Consider the following 19974-nt stretch of genomic DNA (forward strand, 5'->3'; position numbering starts at 1 on the left):
GCAGCCAGAACAGACCTTCTTTGTTGTTTGGTGGCAACGGGAAAGAGATAACAAGTCGGAGTGGAGGGGGTAGACTGAAAGGGTGCGGTTGCGGGAAGGGTTATTGTTTTGTTTTTTTCATAGAGAGAACACACCTAGCACACCTGTGGGTGGGAGAAGGCAGATTAAAGATGGGAGAGTAGTAAAGTGAGGGGGTGATGCTGGGGATCCTGGCAGAGAGGAGGGGGCAAATACAATGGTTAGCCTCGGTTGGAGGAGGGACACATGCTTTTGGAACAGGAAGGAGAAGGGGAAGGTGGTATGGGGCACAGACAGAGTACTGTCTGTCAGATATTGGGAAGGATGTGGCCAGAATGGGCTGGCTGTACAGTCTATCTATAAATTCAGCCCACCACAAATTAAAACCAACTGCTACTGTGGGGAAGGGGGGCTGAGCTGCAGTCACGAGAAGTGTGGGAAAGCTGGGCACAGAAACCACTGGGCCGTGGCAGGGAGTCAGTGATGGATGGTGTTGCCTGGCTGGCAGACACAAACTGAGGCTGGTCAACACGGACGTGTGTTGGCCCGAAAGGCAAAGTCTGAGTCACTCTTTAGCACTGCCTGGAGTGGAGGAAAGGGCTGTGGGGCTGGTTCTGTTGGGGGAGCCAGCAGGGTAGAGGAAGTGGTCTGGAGTTTGAGAGAAAAATCACCCCAGAAAACTAGTCGTTCTCCCTACTGATGTCCTCGGACTGCTCCTACAAAGACGGCACCAGTCATAAACTTTGTCTTTTTAATAAAAAATAATCTGTATGTGACAAGCAATTTTTGAATTTCAAAACAAGGGAAAGGGGAGAGGAGAGAGGTCAAGGGGTCAGCCAGGGTGAAGGAGTGAACAAGGCTCAGATTACCCTTGCCATTCCAGCCAGGCCAGAAGGGATCAAAATCTGCCCCAACTGAAGCAAGAAGGGAGGTCAGCCTTCAGGAAAGACCTCCTAGGATTCAGCGGTGCATGGTTCATAAGAGGAGCAGGAGGAGGCAGCTCCCGACAAAACCCTAGAGACCCCTCGGAGAGGGAGTGTTGGTGTCCAAGGTGGCAGCTGCTTTCAGAGTGGCGTCTCCAGGAGCAGTGTGCTATCTTATGGTTGTTTAGATGTTTTGGTGTTTATCACCATAGGGTCCTGGAACAGTCAGGTATTTGAGTTTCCTGGAGGACTATGTTTCTAGAGGGTCCCGGAATGGCCAGAACTGAAGGTTCCTCTCTAGGTCCTCCCATCATAGCCTAGGTCCAGGTCTGGGGCAACCCCATTGGAAAGCCCATGTGTTTGGTAGAGAGGAGTGCCATCGGGGAATCAGGCAGCTGCGCCCGGCCCACTGAGTGCTGTTGACGACACAGAGCAGCAGGAGAAGCTCCTCTTGGGGGAGGAAGGTGGTCTTTTGTGCTCCTCCCACCCTAGTCAGGGCTGCACTGCTCCAGGTCCCCCAGCCAGTGTGGCCAGGCACCCTGCCCTACCAACAGCCCTCATCTGTGCCCAGAGTTTAAGCCACCTCAGTGCCCAGGTGGTTGTTGTCAGCGTCCACATCACTGGTAGAGGTCCTGCATTCCTTAGACGGTTGGAGGTGCCGCTCCCTGCTCAATGGGGCCTTCTCCCTGGAGGGCAGGGTCCCACAGCCCTGGACCTTGCCCCGGGCTCGGAGTGCCCCCAGTGGGGAGGTGAGGAGGATGATGAGGGCTCCTGAAAGCACTAAGGCAAGGAGCACAGTGACTGTGAGGAAGTGGGGCCAGTAGGACCGCTGGGCAGCCAGGGCGGCCCCACCACCGACCCTGGTCAGTGGGGCCTCTACGCGCTCCCGGGGAATGCCTGCCAGTTCAGGATCCAGGGCCAGGGACTGGTCCTGGCTGTCTACCCAGTAGGAGACCACGGGGTATGAGAAGTCATTCTCAGTGGCCCAGCACTGATAGAGGCCCCCCACCCCATCCCGCAGAAGCAGCAAGAGGGAGCCATTGTAGACTGTGGAAGAGGCTTCTGGGACTGCTGCTCTCCCATGACTCCAGTGGTAAGAGGCCAGGGCTGAGAGGTGGGGACAGGGGAGCTCCAGGATGGAGTTCGGGACAGCCAGGACTTCTTTAACTGTAGGTGAAGGAAAGGGGCAAAGGTTAGGGAAAGGGAAAAGGAAGGCAGGAGGGAGTCTCTGCCCTACATTTGGACCCCTACTCCCATCTGCAACTCCCATTTCAACTCCCAGACTCACCTCTGACCCCCTTCCTATCTCCTGTCTGGACCCCAAACTAACCGCCAATCCATCTGACTCCAACTCTGACACCAAAACCAACTTCACCCTCAATCCTGAATCCCAGCTTAGAATTCCTATCCCTCCTCCCTACAGCCAGATCTCAAATCCATCCTAACTCTGGGTGTCCAGGTCTCAAGCCAGGCAGGTGCTGGGGGAGAAATTGAGGCAGGAATGCCCACCCCTGCCCACAAGTCCTCCCCAGCCTTTGCACCTCCCCTGGTCCCACACTCACTGATTTGGGGGCGGCTCTGAGGCCGGTGGCTCCTGGGCATGGGGCCATTGGCACATGCCCAGTCTGGGTTCCCTCGCTCCATGTCCTGCTTCCAGGACTTCCTGAGAAGGCAGGGAAAGCAAAAATCATCCTTTGAAACAGACACAAGCGGGAAGAGGAGGAAGAAAGAGAGGGAAGAGCAGTGGGGAAGAAGGTGAGCCGGGGAGACAAGGTAGAACAGAAAGGAGAGGAAGAGAAACCCAGGACAGCTGCAGCAGCTTCAGAGCTGCTGGTGCAACTCCATTCCAGGAGGGACCCACCACAGGAGGGGGGAATCTTAGAGGGAATGTGTCAGTAAACCCTGGAGAGAGGAGGAACGGGAGCATAAGCTGGGTAAGAAGGGTCCTGGAGGGCCACCTTTGGCCACCATCCAGGACTGGCACTCACGGGATAGGGGTGGGCAGCAGGTGGCAGATTCGGGACTCAGGGTCCCAGGCACAGTGGGGGTCCCGGGCAAGAACACAGTCCACGCAGCTCTCATAGACACTACAGTTGGCTCGGGGAACCCTCCAGACGCCTCCTGAGAAGCCTGCAAACACTGCAGCCTGGAAGAGAGATGGAGAATGTCAGGGCACCCCCGTCACACCTAGTAAGGACCCAGCACCCAAGGCCCACCCCATCAAAAGGTCCCTTCCCACCTGGTTGGGGGCCAGCTGCAGGTTTCGGACAGGTTCAGGATCAGGGAACAGCTGGATCTCCTCCACCAGATGAGCACCGCTGTCCCCACTCACCACAGCCTTGTGGAGGGACCCTGTGCCTGTGGAGAGAGAGAGAGCTGAGACTGTCTCACCTCATCCACAGACCCCTCCCCTGCTCCCTCTCTGACTCCAGATGGCCTCCCCAGCTGTCAGAAAGTTGCTTCTGAAGTGTAACGTGCACTGGACACAAACAGGTCAGACCATTTCCCTCTATGCCATGGAGATGGAGCTCCCTTGTAAACAGCGTGAAATCCCTTGCCCCTCTGTCCTTCCTTCGCAACTGCCTGATAAAACTCCACTCCTGGAGCGACCCAGACGTCCACTTTTTCCATGGACATGGAACAGTGGATAGCTGGGCACTTCTGTAGAAAATCATATCACCAGCCTCCCTCACCTCCATTAAGTGTCTCTACTCAAAGGCACTTCAGTGAGGTCTTCCCTGATCACCCTTTTAAAAACTGCAGCCTCCCTGGCTGGCATCCCTGACACCCCTTTACACTTCATTAATTTTCTAATCTTATAACATCCTAAGTAATTGACTCACTCAGTATGTTTATTGTCTGTCTCCATGTACTCCACAAGGACTGAGCTTTTTGTCTGTTTTGTTATTTACTGTACACCCAGTATACGCACAGCTGATACAGTGCCTAGCAACATGTCCTAAAAGAATGAATGAACCTGGCAGGTTTCTTCCACTAAAACTCAAGGTCATCCACCTTAGCCAAGCCCTCAATCTATATGCTTGACAATCTTCCACTTTCCCCCGCTGACTCTCTCTCCTTCTTTCCACGACTCTTTGAATCTACCCCTCTCTCCTCAAACCTCCCACCTTTCCACCCCTCATCCCCAGCTCAAGACCTTGTGTCCTCCTACTTCATAAAGAACACAAAAGCCTTCACTTAAGATAAGAGCTCCCTCTGCTTCCTGCCTGCGCCCTCCCCCCACCCAGTCTAGACACCCACCCGGGCTTACCCTTTTCTATTCCTTCACCCTATCCCAGCAGAGGTGCTGTCCCTCCTCCACTCACAGCCACCTGTGTCCACCTGTGCCCTGGACTCTGGCTTCCTGCTTCCTCTGCAACTTCACTGCCAACTATCCCCTGGCCTGCCCATCTCTTCACCATCTCCCTCTCTACTGGATCCTGACAATCTTTCCCATCTTTAAAAAAAGAACGCTGGCTGGGTCCCACACGCTCCTCCAGTCACTCCCCTACCTCTTCCCCTTCACAGCCAAGCTTCCTGAAGGAGTGATCTCTACACTTGCTGTTTCCAGCTCCCCTCTACCCACTCACTCTTCCCCTCTCTAACATGGCTTCCGCCATAAGATAAATGGCTCTTGCTAAGGCCCCTACCAACCTGAAAGCTCAGAAAGGATAGGGATTGAGCTGTTTTGTTCCCCCACTGTATTTTCAGAGCCTAGCAGGGTGTCAGGCACATAGTAGGTGCTCAGAAAACATTTGTTGAATGAAAGCATGAGTGGATGATCTCGAAGCTTCCCTCCTCAACCTGCTCTAGTTGCAGTCCCTGATCTAGTCCCCTGAGGGATGTCCTGGAGCCCTTCACTCACTGGTGCCCAGGTACATGACCACGTGGCTGTGCCCATGGATGTCCTGGGCTGTCTCCACTGCAAGTCGTGTGTACTCCACACCAGACTTCACCAGCAGGGGTGTCCCTACCACCTGCTCATCCATCAGGAAATGGTCCTTCATGAAGGTCAAGGCTTTATCCGAGGAGGGGCCCACCGAGCACTGAAGGGGGAAGGAGGTAGATCAGGTCAGCTTTCTCCTTCCCTTAAGCTCACCCACTGTCCCCTCCCTCCCTCCCTCCCCCTCTGCTCATCTCCTTTGCCTCCCTCCCTCATGGCAGTCCTCATCTCAGGATGGTGGCTAATGCTCAGACTCTGGAGCTGCCTGGCTTTGAATTCCAGCTTCTGCATCCTGAGGTTCCTTAACAGTGAAACGGGCATATTACCAATACATCAAGGGCCTGCTGTAAGAATGAAATGCACTAATACGTGAAAAGTAATTAGAATGGTGCTTGGCACGAAGAAAGTATTAATAAATGTTAGCTGTTATCACTTTCCTCCTCCTCCTCCCCTTCATCAAGGACACCTGGCAGCCAGCAAGAAGCAGGGTGAGAGCCTCTTGCAGGCCAAGACCATGTTTTACTCATGTCTGTAGCCCCAGACACAGCACAGGACCAGGCACACAGTTGGTGCCCAAGAAATGTTTGCTAAGTCAGTGATTGAATGAAAGTTGTCACAGAAAGGGGTGGTGCAGCAGGGAGTGTTTCTCATCATGGTTTTGCATGAACGTGTTGCGTGACTCTGGCAGAGTCCCTTCTTCATTCTGGGCCTCCTTTTTCTCACCCATAAAATGAGGGGGTTGGACCGGCTGTTCTCAAAAGGCCCTGCCAACACCAGCATGCTGTGGCTCCGGGACACCTGTGTCCTGATCATTAATCAGGATCCTTGTCCTCCACTGCCAAGAACACTGTCTTAGGGCCAGTCCCCACTCTGTCACCTACAAGCTGTGTCCTCAGACAAGTTACCCCACCTCTATGAGCTTCAATTTCCTCATCTGAAAAGTGGGGTAGTAACATCTACATCTCATTTTGGTGCCAGAATGAGCAGATGTACCTACTCTCGCTTCCTCCCAAAGGGATTTTTTTTTTTAAAGGCATAAAGCTTAGGGATGCGGAGAACAGGAGAGGAGGCAAAAGCAGCCACAGTTTGGAAGCTGGGAAGCAAATGAACAAATAGTAAAAGACTTGACAGGAAAAGAAAATCAAAGAATCTTCTTAAGTCAGTCCTGGGGTAGCCCAAAACTATCGGATTTATACGACAGAATTCCTAAAGTTCATGAATTAGCAGCCCCAGTCACCTCTGGAAGTGAGGTAAAAGAGAGGCTGAGTAAAGAAGACTGTTTGAAAGTCTGTTTAAGAAGCAGGCAGATCGCTTCCCAGCTCCATGCAGCTGGATGACTGTCCCTTCCACACCTTGGCCCAAGACTGGAGGTTTATTCTCTGGAGAGGGTAAGACAGAGGGTCTCTGGATGGAGGACAGCAGGCACAGTTGGGGAGGAGAGGGACACCATCATGAAAGCAAGGGATTAAGTGCAAGTAGGCACAGTACACGCTGTGACCCTTCCCCACACCCAGCGCTCTTCCCCCATGGCTCCAAGACACCGGAGCCAGACCATCTCCCTCCAAGCAGAAGACTAGAAGAGTCTGCTCTGGGAAAACTGACTACTAAAGGTCCACGAGGAAAGACTTAAACATATTGACATTGAAGGTCCCCAACAAAACAGCCCAGCCAGACCATCCTCAGCGGAGCTACAATGGAGCTCAAGTTGCCAAGTCATACCCACGGGTGCAGAGTTTCCAAACAGCTTTGTGGTCCCTCATTCCTAAATATGAGTAGATCCCAAGGACTACCAGACAGGTGAGTAAAACCATGAACATGAAAGAGACCAAAACAAACAAATAGAAAAAACAAACAAACAAAAACCTAAGAGGAAAAAGAAATGACTCAGAGAAAGAAAACTTTACGGAAAAGTATCATTACTATCTTAAGAGAGATAAGTGAAGACAGCGTACCCATGAAACAAGAACAGAATGCTACAAAAGAGGATTCCTTACTTCAAAGAGGGCAGCCAGACACTGCTTATGTCCTGAAAGAAGACCACACTATCATGCAGTAGTCTTGCCCCTCAAAATCAGACTTTAATCTGATCAAGTCTCTAGATCCAACAACCAACCAATTTACAGAAAATACTTTAACTCCAGCACACAGATGCAAAATCATCAAGATCCAGACTGTGGAAAACTCTACATGACAAATAAATTGCAAGAGAAAAAAAGAAGATGGAAAGGGGACATACAGATTAAAAGAGACTTGAACAACCAGCACAAATTTATAGACCTTATTTGGATTTTGATTCAAATAAACAAACTATATTAAAAAAAAAACTCTTATGAGATTATTAGAAATTTGAACACTCAATGCATATTAGATTAGGTATCATGACTAATTTTTTAGGTCTGATCACAGCACTGTGGCTATTTTCTTAAAGGCTTTCTCTTTTGGAGATAGACGCTAAAATATTTATAGATAATATAGTGAGTGGAATGGTGGCCTCCCCAAAGGATATGTCCATCTAGAACCTGTGAATGTGACTTTGTTTGCAAAAAGGGTCTTTGCAGATATAATTAAAAATCTCAAGATGAGATCTAAATCCGATGACAAGTGTCCTTAGAAGTGGGGGAGACATACAGAGAAGAAGGCAAAATGATGACAGAGACAGAGACAGGAGTGATGTGTCTGCAAGCTAAGGAACACCAAGGATTGCCAGCAGCCAACCAGAAGCTTAGAGAGAGGCTTAGAAGAAATTCCCCCTCAGAGGTGCCAAAGGGAACCAACCCTGCTGTCACCTTGCTTTTGAACTCTTGGCTTCTAGACCTGTGAGAGAATAAATTTCTGTTGTTTTAAGCTACCAAGTTTGTGGTGATTTCTTATGGCAGCCCTAGGAAACGAACACAGGTGAAATGATAGGATATCCAAAATTTCCTTCACAATAATAAGGGAGGAAGGGGAAGGGTATAGCGGAACCAAGTTTGATTGGTTATGAGTTGAAACTGCCTGATGGGTATACGGAAGTCCATTATACCATTCTTTCTACTTTTTATACATTTGAAATCCTCTATGATAGGACATCTTTATAAAAGAGATATTCAAAGCTTTAAAAACCTAGGAAATTAAATATTTTAGTAGAAATTAAAAATCTGATAGAAGGCTCAGAAGATAAAATTGAGACACTCTCCCGGAAAATAGAACAAAACCAAAGACTTGGAAAATAGGAAAGGATTTAAAAAGTTAGAGGACCAGTCCAGGAGGTCCAGAAAGAAGTGAGAAAACATCCTAACATTAGAATGTCAGCTGGATGAGGAAGGGGACTTTTGTCCAGTGTCTAGAAGAGGGGCACATGGCCTCAAAAATATTTGTTGAATGAAATGGAAATAGTTCAAGGAAACTTCCTAGAATGGAAGGAACTAAATTTCCAGGCTGAAGGGGCATCCTGAATGTCCAGCACAATAAATGAACAGGGTCCCTTCAAAGTACAATACTGTGAAATTTCAGAACAACCAGGGACAAAGAAAAGGCACTACAAGGTTCCAATGAGAAAAAAACAGGTGACACTCAAAGAGTTGGGGTCAGAACAGCTTTGGACTTCTGAACAGCAGCACTGGAAGCCAGAAGATAACAGAGCAAGCCTTCAAAGTTTCAAGGAAGATTATTTGAGTCCAGAATTACATACACCTAGCCAAATGTGAAAGCAGAATAAAGACATTTCCAGGCCCGCAAGGTCTCAAAAAATTTTACCTGCCATGGATCCTTTTCCAGGAATCTACAGAGGTTAGCTTCCACTAAAATAAGATAGGAAAAAAAAAAAAAAAGAGGAAGCCACGAGATGCAAGAAACACAAGATCATCACAAGAAAGAGTCAAAGGAAATGTCCAGAATGATGAGGAAGGGAAATTCCAGGATGGCAGCTGTGGCCCGGATGTAGAGGGCCTCCAGTCCAGAAGGCAGCAGATGGGAAGGATCTCCAGGAATATGAACCTGTTAGAACACCTAATGGATCTGTCTTCAGAAGAGATTCAGATAATTGAGGAAGAGTTTGGGGTTGAATTAAAGATAAGAGCTTAGAAAACAAAGCAAGTAAAAAAGAAAAAAGAATCAAGATAATTACTAACCTCAGGGGAAAAAAATTATGCAAAAAGGCAAAGTAATCATGGCTTACTACCTGGCTCAGCTGTGAATAGTAAGAGTCATAATATAAATATTGATCTAATCAAATTACTGTAAAACTATGTTGGGAGATGAGGGGTGGGTGTGGTGCTGTGTTGGTAAGGCAGCTCTGAGGTGGGGGCTGCGGGAGCCCTGATTTGTAGTGTTTGCTGGTTTCTGTGGTATATACTCCCACCATGGCTGATTTTAAACTACCAATGTAGTAACACTGGACACGAATTTGGAAAGAGATATGAAAATGAGTTCTTGCTAGTTGCTGTCCCCTGGCTCCATCATATCACTGGGCGAGGGTGGAAGTGGGGGAACACAGTTAAATCCTCACCTTGCAGAATGAGAATTCAATAGATACTGCCTAAAACTAAACATCAAGAAGTAGCAACAGGGGCTGGCCCAGTGGCTCAGTGGTTAAGTTCACGCGCTCCGCTGCAGGCAGCCCAGTATTTTGTAGGTTCGAATCCTGGGCGCAGACATGGCACTGCTTATCAAACCACGCTGAGGCGGCGTCCCACATGCCACAACTAGAAGGACCCACAACGAAGAATATACAACTACCTACTGGGGGGCTTTAGGGAGAAAAAGGAAAAAAATAAAATCTTAGGAAAAAAAGTAGCAACAAAAGTATGTTATTTAGAGATTTGGAGATAAATACCAAAAGAACCAGCTAAAAGAGTTGAAGGTGATGGTCTCTAGAAAGGGAAAAGTGGAGGACAGGGAATAAGGCTATTTTTTGGAAACCAACTATGTAGAGCTATGTGATTCTGTAAATGGTCAAAAAACAAAACAAAAGTTAAATAAAAAATGAAAGTGAAGACGGCCAAGACAGTGCTTGGCACAGCCCACGCTGATATACCCAGGTATTTGGTGCACGCTGAGCTAGGGGGCATGGGGACGGCTGTGTGTACGATGGGATTGGACACCTGTGGAATCCGGGCAGCTGGACCAGGTATATATACATGAGCGGGCAGGACTGATGGGGGACGGGGGAGCACTAACATTTATTGGGCATTTATTATGCCTTGATAAGTGCTTAGACATTGGCATTATGCGTATGTCTCTGTGTATGGGCTTTGCTCAGTGTTGGGGATGGTACTCACGCTGCCTGGCCGCGGAGTGATATCGGGGACCCCGTAAGTAGTCCAGCGTGAAGTCTCTTTGTTCAACTCCTTGTACTTCCCCTCAAAGACACGCTTGATGTTCTCGAGAGAGAAGGCACAAACAGCAGAGCTCCTGGTCCCGCCGATCTGCCTGGAGACAGCCAGAAGGGACGTTGCTATACCCGGAAGGCCCCCCTCCAGCCCTGGCCCACCCTTGGTGAGAAACCCCAGGAAGGCAGGAGTGTGGAGGGCTGGACCAGTCTCCAGGGGCCTCTCCTTCCCTCAGCAGTGGTGATAAGGGCTAGCAGAGCCCCTGACTCTGACCTATCTTAGGATCTGAAGTGTGATTATCCTTAATGAGAATTAATTGGAGCTCAGGCCCTGGGGTGGCTCCTGCCTGTCCTGCCCAGTCTGGGCTGTACCCATGGGAGGGGCAATGTAACCAGCTCCCAACAGGCTCCAGATGTAGACCCCTTCCTTGGGTCCCATGGATTCCTGATCATCAGAGAACCAACCAGAGCCTGACGACAAGACTATTTTTATTCCTTCAGCCCTGGTCTGTAGAGACAGGTCTGTCTCTTTAACCTGACTGTGGCACACACCATGTTCTCATTTCCCGGTGTCCTATATATGAGACCCTGCTTACACCAGATATCTTTGGTACCTGACACATTGTCAGCAGGTACCCAAACACTGTGGGGCCAGGCCACAGCAAATCAGTTAACCTTTCTCAGTTTCCAAGCAATGACTTTATTTTTATCTTATGGTGCTAATGGTGTTTCCCTCTTTACTCAGGCCATTAGGAAGCTCAGAGCTAAATCTGTGACTGGCATTCAGGAACTGTATAAATGACAAACATTTGTAATGTGCTGATCCTATGCCTGACTTCTCTTATTCTCCTCTTATTCCCATTTTCATATCGGTTTTATTTTAATGTCTGCCTTTTGTAAGCTGCCTCCTATCCTTTTTGGAATCAGGCAGGATATAAACTAATAAGAACCTCCCTGAGCTTTATTTTTCCCATCTACATTAAGGGCATGAGTCAAATTCCTGGAAGGTGGTGACGACCAAACGCTTTCCAACGTGGAGTGCAGAGTATGTGCTCGGCTCATGTGGGTTCCTGTCCCTCCTGGGCGAGCCAGGGCAACATGGGTGCTGGCCCCAGATCCCGCGTTCCCGCCCCGCTGCTCACCACTGAGAGGTGAAGACTGCGTAGACGCGGGACTCGGTAGAGGAATTGGCGGGCAGCAAGACGGCGTGGCGGATGACGTTGAAGGGCAGCTGCCCGGGCTGAGCACAAAGCAGCTGGGCCTTCAGGAAAGTGGTCCACTTCTTCTGCAGCAGCTTTTCGCCGCCCACGTCATTCTAGGGGCGTCGGCGGAGTCAGGGGGCGCCCGTCTGCCCCGCGTGTCCCCGCCCCCTGCCCGCCTCTCTCCACTCCCATTGGGCCCTATGTGCTTAGCCCCGCCTCTGCCGTCTCCCCACTGGCTCCTGTAGGGCCAACCCCGCCTCCCACCCAGGCTGCCCACCTTGCAGACTCTGGCCACCCGGGATGTGTGGAGTTTCTCGAAGAACTCAAACTCGCTGGCTGTCTCCTCGAAGAAGAAATAGACGACTTGGGTCGAAGGGATGGCTGCCACGAAGGAGGCGTCCGCTGCAAGGGCGGGGCAGATAGGCATAGGGATTGAGCACCTGGATGCCCTGGGGTCCCACAGCTAGCCGAGGGCTAGCCATGGGGGACGGGGGGAGCGACTGGTACTTCCTTAATTTCTTAAGGTAAGATGCCGGGAGTTTTGTCTTCTTCCCTGCTATACCCCAAGCGCCAAACAGTACTGCCTTGCACGTAGTATGCCCTCAACAAATGAGTTGTGTAAATTAGCAGCAGTTCACAGTGCCAGGTCTCCCGGACTCTGGGAAGGGGGCCAGACCTGTGCTGGCTGGGCCTCAGGTCCTTACGTTGCAGCCAGCGGAGGAAATTGTCGGTCTTGAGGACAGGCTGGGATCCCAGCGTTCGGATCAGGATGGGCTCACTGCCCAGGAAGTTGTTCATGGTGCCGGAATAGAGCATCCCATCTATAGCAGGGGAGAGGTGGGGAGACCTTATCACCCGGAGGATGCCCCTGCCCTCCCCAGACCTGCCTCTGACTGGGGCCAGCATTTGCATCAGTCTCTGGCCCCCTTTATTTGTTCTATGCCTTCCTGTGGAGCCCCAAAGCCCAGCTCACAGTCCCCCACTGAGCACCCTCCTTAGGTCCTTCTGCCCACAGAGAATGGCCAGCCCTTGTGGCCTTCTGTGTTTTGGCACTTTTCCAGCCTTTCTCTGGCTACTCCCTCACACACCCAGCTGCACCACTTGCCGAATAGAATCACTCATTGTTCCGGAAAGGTGGCCATGTTTTCTGCTTTTACACCTTGGGTCCTACTCTTCTCTTCCTGGAACACCTTCCCTCCCCATCTTTCAAGGTCCTACTCAAAAGCTGAAGGCCACCTCCTCCACGAAGCCAGGGTGGGAAGTCTGTCATGGTTTGTGTCCCGGAGGGCACAGGGCCATGATTTCTTCTTTGTAACCCCTACCGTTCCTAGCACAATGTCTGGCACACCAGAGGAGGTGTTCACACAGTGCGTATTTGTTGAACAAATGACTGAATCTCAGGCTTCTCTTCCCGAGACCCCTCCTAGACCCTCCTGCCACTGTGTATCTCTCCACATCCATCTCTCTCCACCTCCTTTGTGGCAGCTTCAGCAGGAGCTCCTGGTTGGGGTGCCTGATTCTCCCTCGGATCTTGTGCTCTGAGGCTCCTGGCTTCCCCTCCCTCTGTGCCCTTCCTTGCAGGAAACTGTGTCAGATTCCATATGTCACAGAGTGACCTGGGAAAGCGGATGTTGGGATGGACCCAGGAACTTGATACTCACCTGCCAAGACAGCTGTGTGTTTATGGGCGGGGTCAAAGGGGCTTTGGCCTTTTCCCTCCACAACCTTGTCCTCCAAGATGGGCAGCAGGTAGGAATCTTGGAGTTCCTAGAGGGGGGTAGAGGCTGGGGGGCCAGAACGCCAGAGTCTCATGTCCAGGAAATTTGGGGTTGTGAGGGAGGAAGGGAAAGGGACATAGAGTGAAACTGGTCTGGGGCTGGGAAGCTCACGAGGGTCCTGCGTCTGGAAGGCCAGAGTTTTCCAGAGCTGCAGAGGATGGGCTGGGAGTAGATGTGAAGAGGGATGCATGGGGCCTGAGAGCTGGGTGCCAGATAACTCACAATGAAGGTACAAGCAGGGCTGAAGGCGAAGGTGCCGCAGGCGTAGAGATGGGTGGCATTGAAAGAGACCAGGACACGAATAAAGTTGAAACACTGTGTCTGGGGGAGATAGAGAAGTCAGGCCTTCAGGCCACTTGCCCCAAACTCCTGGGCCCTCAGAGGCTGCCCCTTCGGTTCCTCGCGGGGCTGGGCAGTGCTGAGGCAGTCCCTGTACATCTTTATAGAACAGGATGCAGGTGGTAATCATTGCAAACAAGCATCCTCCACTGTCTGCCCCACCTAAGACCATCCAGTGATGGGCTGGGGATGCCAGGGTTCTCTACCCAGAGCCCCTGTACCCTCACCTCCACTTACCTCATTGCTCTTCTTCTTAAAGGCACATTCACTCTTTTTTCTGTCACTGGCTGGCCAGGGTATCTGAAGTGGGGAGTTGGGAACAGGGAGACAAAGGGAAATAAGGTCTTTAGCTCTAACTTTGACCTGCCATCCCCTCCTTGGCTCTAGTGTGAAATCACCAATAGGCATGGTAGTTAGTGACATGCTCATGGGCTATAATAACATCAATTTGTGACCATGGCTATTACTCTGATGACACTGATATTCATTAGGACACAGCTCCTTGGTAGAACATGGCCTATGGAATCAGACAGACCTGAGTCTGAATCTAGGCTTGGCCACTTACTGGTTGAGTGATCTTGATGCCAATTGCACAGGCTTCTGGAGGGCACAACTAGGTACACATGTAAAGCACCTAATGCAATGCATGGTATGCAGAGCAGCAGTTGTCAAACAACACATTTCCTGGGGAAATTGTTAAAAATGTCAGTTCCTGGGTCATGCCTCAGAGAATCTGCATTTTTAACTGGCATCTCATTCGTGCAGGTGATCCACAGACCACAGTGAGAAACACAAACCGTGGGGATGCTCAGTAGTTGCTAGCCCCCTCCCCCTCTTTTTTCCCTCCTTCTCCCCCACGTTGTTCCCATATAACTATAATTTAACACAGAAGCTTCAGTTATTTCTACCAGTGGGTGGATATCACATTATTGATATAATTTGAGTCAATGTTTCTCTCATATGTCAGTGATTTCCATATCAGCCATTTTAGCAGTTAATTTTATTCAACCAGTATTCATGATACCAGCGAACAGCAAGGCCACTTTAATGTTTTTTGTCTGTTATGTGGACCGTATATATATGTATATATAACAAGAATTGCTGATTATTGCTGATTATAGATAACAGCAATCTGGCAGTTATTCATGCGTAGGCAGCCCAGGTATCGGGCAGCCACTGGTCCCCTCCTCACTCCCAGCCCATGCCCTTTATCCCTAGCCTACTCACCATGTTCTTCAGCCTTGGCACCCCTGGATCCTGGATATTCAAGGCCAGAATGGCCTCTCGAGTCCCCACGTAGAGAGTGCCTCCGTCACCACTCAAGAGCAGAGTGTCGAAATCCTGGAGACCCTTCTGGTGGAAGAGGCTAAGAGCCCTGCGTCCGTCCCCTGTTGAGAGGTGTTGAGAAGGGATGAGTGATGAGGAGCTGGTGGGAAGGCAGCTGACTTATGAGACAAAAGTAGGGGAAGGGGAAAGATTGGCAGAGTCTGTTCCTCAGACCTTGGCAGCTGGATTCTCTGTTCATCAGCGGCTCCCCCACTTTGCCCCTCCCTGCTGGCAGCCATAGGAGCTCTGTATGTTGAGGCCACAAGAGAGAGGAGAGGCAGCCAGAAACAGGGTAATGACAGCCTGGGGCTAGGGGTGGGTGGCCTGCACCCAAGGGACACACAAAGGGACAGGAAATAAAGTAAGGCACAATGGATGCTCTTCTAGGGCTGAGGGGCTGTGGTGGGGGAGGACAAGTTGTCCCTCACTGGCAGGGGGAGCAGAAGGCAGATAGACAGACAGGAAGGTGTTGGCAGCCACAGCAGGAAACCTAGACAGTGTCAGAGGTGCTGTGGGTGTAGGGGTTCCACTCACCAACCCCACTTCCTTCCCCTCCTCTACTGCAGGAAATTTCCACACCTAAATCACTGCCATAGGGTGAACAGAAAGGAAACGTTTTTCTTCAGTGTTCATGCCTGGGTGTCCCCTGGGCAGGGGAGGCGAGCCTAGGGGGCTCACCTAGGTCTTCTCCATCACTTTGGTGTAGGGCTGGTAGTGGTGTGTGTGTCTGTGCCACTGGCACTTCGGCAAGGGGCTTCTCAAATCCTCTCTAGTTAGAGAACTGACTAGCTAATTGTTACCTTTGGAGGCTCAGAGAATCTTAAACAGGACCCAAAGGAGGAGTTGGGGAATCACATGTGGCTAGGTGCTGGAAGGGCCAGCCTCCCCCAGAACTCTATACACCCCTCAGTTGCTGAGCTGATCACCCTGTAGCATGCTTGTCTGATTACTTATCTACTTCCCCATCAGGACTCTGAGCACCTTAAGGGCAGGGGCTGAGTCTTGTTTATGTTGGTAATGCCACCACCCAACACAGAGGAGTCCTCTCCATCAATGGGCAACGTGCATTGCCTTGACCAGGTTGCCCCAGAAAGATGCTAAAGACACAGCAGTGCCCAGGAGACTAAGCCCCTGCAACTCCTAGAGTGTCCGTGTCCTTCCCTGAATCTTCTCCCTGGAGGTAAGAGGGCCAGCAGCCCCCACAGCCTCAGAAAGAAACCAGCCAAGCTGTGCCTACAGGGTCCCTGGGCCCATACCCCAGCCAGGCCACCCTAACTTCTCGTATTCCTGGTGTCCATGGGACTAGATATGGCATAGTCCACCATGATCTGTGTGGTTGGCACAGGCCTGGTGTGTCCTAGGTCACTAGGTCCACAGATTATCTTCTAGCATGGGCCTTAGTTTGGGGACACCTGGGGGTGTTAAAGCAGTTAGAGGTTTGAGGTGCCCAGCTTGATGACAGTGACATTTAAAGAGGGAAAGAAAAATCAACAACTTTGGAGAACCAGAAGGAGCGGTGCCCCAGCCCTGTGGCCCCCTGTCCTCAGTCTTTGTCCCAGGCGGGTTTCAGCATTCACTCCTGTTTCTAAATTTCTATTTCTGGCTGATTTTCTCTCTGAGGCCCCCTATCTCTCCCTGGCATACCGCGGCCCCCCACCCCGCCAGCTCAGTGTTTCCATCCCCATACTTCCTGGCCATCAGACACTTACCTGCGTAGTATTTGACCCTGGGCATGGGCCCCTGCCCACTACCCCCTGCAGTCGGCGGCGGCAGCAGCAGCAGGAGCAGTTGGAAGAGGAAAAGGCCCAGGAGGCTCCAGGGGTCCAGGCCCAGGACTGGAAGGGCCATGCTCAGCCAGAGGCTGTCACCAGACGTCTCTGGGGAAACAGGCACCGGGCACTCTCAGTGAGCAGTCTTACCACATCCCCCCTGGGGACCAATCAGAGAGTCCCAGCAGCAGAAGTGTATATGGGGGGAGGGTGGTGGGGGAGGAGGTGAGGGTGTTAGGAGAGGGCACGGTTCCCTCTTGGAGGGCCCTCAGAGTCTCACTTCTATCATCTCACAGGCCTCAGCCTGCTGCCTCACTCTCGCCTCTGAGTAGGAGTCCAGCTGTTCCATCCTGCCCTTCGGATCTCTTTTCACCAATAGCCCTGCTCTGCCTTTTTTTTTTCTGACTCTCAGGGAAGTCCTTCTTGCTATCTACTCCTTGCCTTCCTCCTTCCCATATCCCAGAGCCCAAACCATTACCTGGCCCTGGGCAGGAGACTTTCTGGGGGAGCAGATTCCTGACTCAAAATATAGATTGCTCTGACTCTCCTGGCACTTTGAGATCTGTTGATACCCTGTGCCTCATATTCACCCCTGCCCTCTGATGACCCAAGCCAGCAGACCAAGTCTGGATCGGTCTGCTCTGACCTTGCCCCCAGCCCCAGCTGGGCTCTGATCTTTGATGCTCAGGCCTCCTTGGCCCTCTTCTTTGAGACTCTCAGCACTAGGCCATCAGCATTGCCTGGGGAGTGGCCCAGGGCAGGGGGTGCCTGGCAGTCTCCCAGCCTCTGCAGCTACCCCGTCTCCCTCTGGTCTCACGCCTCTGCTGTCTGTCTCCCTGGGTCTCTGCATAATCTTCTCCCAGGACCGCCAACCCCCAGCCACTCATTTCATCTCACGTACCCTTGGGCCAGCCACAGTCTGGAACCCAGTTGTCCGGACTGCCGAGCGAAGGTGCCATCCAAGAGAAAGAAGGAGGGGGATTCCCAGGCCCCAGAGGCAGGGGACAGGAGGCTCAACCTGGCTGGGCTGGGAGTGCGGCCCTCCAGGTACCCATAGTGCCAAAGCCAGTACTGGGAGCTCTGGGCAAGGGAAACCAGAATTTCCACCTCTCGAGTTCTGACAGATCCCTGGCTTGGGCGGAAGTTGGTGGATTGGGAGGGGAATAAAAGGAGACACACCTCTCTCTTTCCCTCTCCTCCCGCCTCCCTCTATCCAGAAAGTTTTAAAGGCCAGAAAGTTTCTAGGTTATTTCAGCCATTCCCCTGTCCCTCTGTCACATCACATCCAGTCTAACCAGGCTAGTGGTGGTTTCTCCTCTTGCTCAAGATTCCCCTGATAGGAGACATGACACTGTCTTCCGTATTCCTCTTTTCACTTACGCACGAGGTAGGGTCTCTCCACTCCTACCTACTGGGAAATCCCTGCAGTGGTCTAACCTTCAAACCTCCCACTTCCAGCTGGGCCATAGTCTTTAAAAAATAAAACAATTGCCTTAGGCTCTTATCCATGGCTTTGCTGAGGAAGTGCCTCCTATAGGCTAATCTCCATCACTCTTAGGGCAGCATCAGGCCAGCGGGAGGCCCAGAAAATTTCCCATTTGAGCTCATACTTCTGGAACATACTGCTGAGGCACCCAATCCCCCCAGTAGTGGCTGCGCACCCCTCCCTGAAGGCCCCAGGGGGAACTTCATAATGCAGGGTTAATGAGGTATCTAGTGCCAAGGGCTTCGTGACCTATAAAGTGGGTAGTTTCCTGCCCACTCAGGCTGAGACCAGCTGACTGCTGGTTAAAGAGCACAGCCATCCAAGGGCTAATCCGACTCCAATAAATAACCCACCTCCTTCTTAAACACACGTTCCTCATGGTCAGGAAGTCCTTCCTGTAGTATAACTTCCATCCCTCTTGCCACAGCACCAGCCTACCAGGTGATGGTTCAGCCCAGGCTACTCCTTAGAAGAATTCCTTGTCAGAGCCTGCTCAGCCTTCTTTCCTTCTCCCTCTGCTCCCATTTCCCTCAGTTTCCCCGGGGGTTGGTCTCAGCCAGACCCTCCTGACAACTGTTTCTGTCAAGACTTGCCTTAAGACTGCCCCAGACTCACAGAGGCTCCTTGTCAGATGCTTGGGAGAAGCCATGGGCCAAGCCACCCAGAAAAAGTCTTCTGGCCTCTCAGAATCAGGGGAAACTCCTACCTGGACCCCACCTTCTCTGTCTCCCCAACCCCCAGCTTGGATTTGGACACCTCCCCTGCCCAAACCTCTCTGCTTGAACAGATTGGCTTATCTAGGTCATTGGGAGGAGTTCTGATGGGGGGTAAGGTGGGGGAAGAAGTTCCAGCCCCACCCTCCATGCCCGTTGCCCTGTTCCTGCCTCTCTGGCAGTGTTTGATTCAATGCCCTGCTCCTAGTTGCTCCTTCTCCAGAGACCCAAGAGTTCTTCTGGCCCCAGGTCTCCCTTTCCCCAGCCCCTCCAGCCAAGATGAATAGTTTGCATAATCAGGCTTTGGTCTACCCAACAATTTTAGCAGATAGGCATCACCATATTCCCATTTTACAGATAAGGAAAGTGAGGCTCAGGGAGGTTACACAGCTAGAAGCTAAGCTAAACTTATATCTGCTTCATTAAAAAGCTAACGCCTTAGCTACCCTGTCTCTCCAAAGTCCTGCTCCTGCAGTCCCCACTCCTGCCTCGGTCCAGGAAACTCAGCTGTGAGCCACCTGAATGGAGAAGGCACCCGTGGAGGGTGGGGGGTGGCACGCTGTAGCTCCTCTGGGCGAAGAAACAGTATCTCTGGGATGATTCCTGTCTCAAGAGGGAACAGAAACCTCTCAGAAGAAAGGCTGTCCAGTACAGGTTCCACCCCCTGCCTCCACAAGGGCCTCCTGGTCCAGGGCCGTGGAGGAGCCGGATGGGGAGGAAGGGCACCTGCCGCCTGCCACTGCCCATCTCGCACCAGAGCTTCTGAAGTCAGATCCAAAGTCACGCTGCCATCTCCCTTGCTGCAGCTGGCAGAGCCCACAGCCAGGACTGCTTCATGGGCACATGACCTGAACAGTCACACAGGGCTCCACGCTCAGAAGGACCCACACTTTGTCTAATACTCCCCTGCTGCCGTCTTAAAAGTCTTGATCATTTTTGAACAAGGGGCCCCACATTTTCATTTTGCACTGGGCCCCGCAAATGATGTAGCATGTCCTGCCCACAGCATCCAGGAAGCTCAGAGCTGACAGGGTTCCACTCCCTCCCACATTGTACAAATGCAGAAACCAAGGCCAGGGAGGAAAAGTGTCTGGGCTGGGGTTGGAGTCAGGCAGCAGTTCGGGTGAGGTGGCCATGGGAAGGGGTCAGATGTTCAAGGACCAGGCCAT

The 19974-nt window shown here is 51.5% G+C and overlaps 1 protein-coding gene across 2 annotated transcripts; it reads right to left on the reverse strand.

Annotated features, from left to right (window-relative positions):
* Window positions 1–746: 746 nt before the first annotated feature.
* Window positions 747–18468, reverse strand: SEMA4A (semaphorin 4A). 2 transcript variants are annotated; one of them, XM_046683574.1, is made up of 15 exons: window positions 18446–18468; window positions 16547–16714; window positions 14739–14899; window positions 13749–13811; window positions 13395–13493; window positions 13056–13161; window positions 12099–12215; window positions 11672–11796; window positions 11335–11507; window positions 10143–10293; window positions 4807–4987; window positions 3181–3299; window positions 2930–3087; window positions 2504–2604; window positions 747–2108 (listed from the first exon to the last, which is right to left on the reverse strand). In XM_046683574.1, exons 2-15 carry the CDS (start codon window positions 16683–16685, stop codon window positions 1516–1518), a joined length of 2286 nt encoding a protein of 761 aa, XP_046539530.1. In that variant the 5' UTR covers window positions 16686–16714; window positions 18446–18468; the 3' UTR covers window positions 747–1515. The 2 variants fall into 2 exon arrangements, with proteins under 2 accessions (XP_046539530.1, XP_046539529.1); XM_046683573.1 differs by lacking the exon at window positions 18446–18468 and adding an exon at window positions 17508–17718.
* Window positions 18469–19974: the final 1506 nt, after the last annotated feature.

Source organism: Equus quagga, chromosome 13 (assembly GCF_021613505.1).
Source record: "Equus quagga isolate Etosha38 chromosome 13, UCLA_HA_Equagga_1.0, whole genome shotgun sequence".
NCBI classification, from domain to species: domain Eukaryota; kingdom Metazoa; phylum Chordata; class Mammalia; order Perissodactyla; family Equidae; genus Equus; species Equus quagga.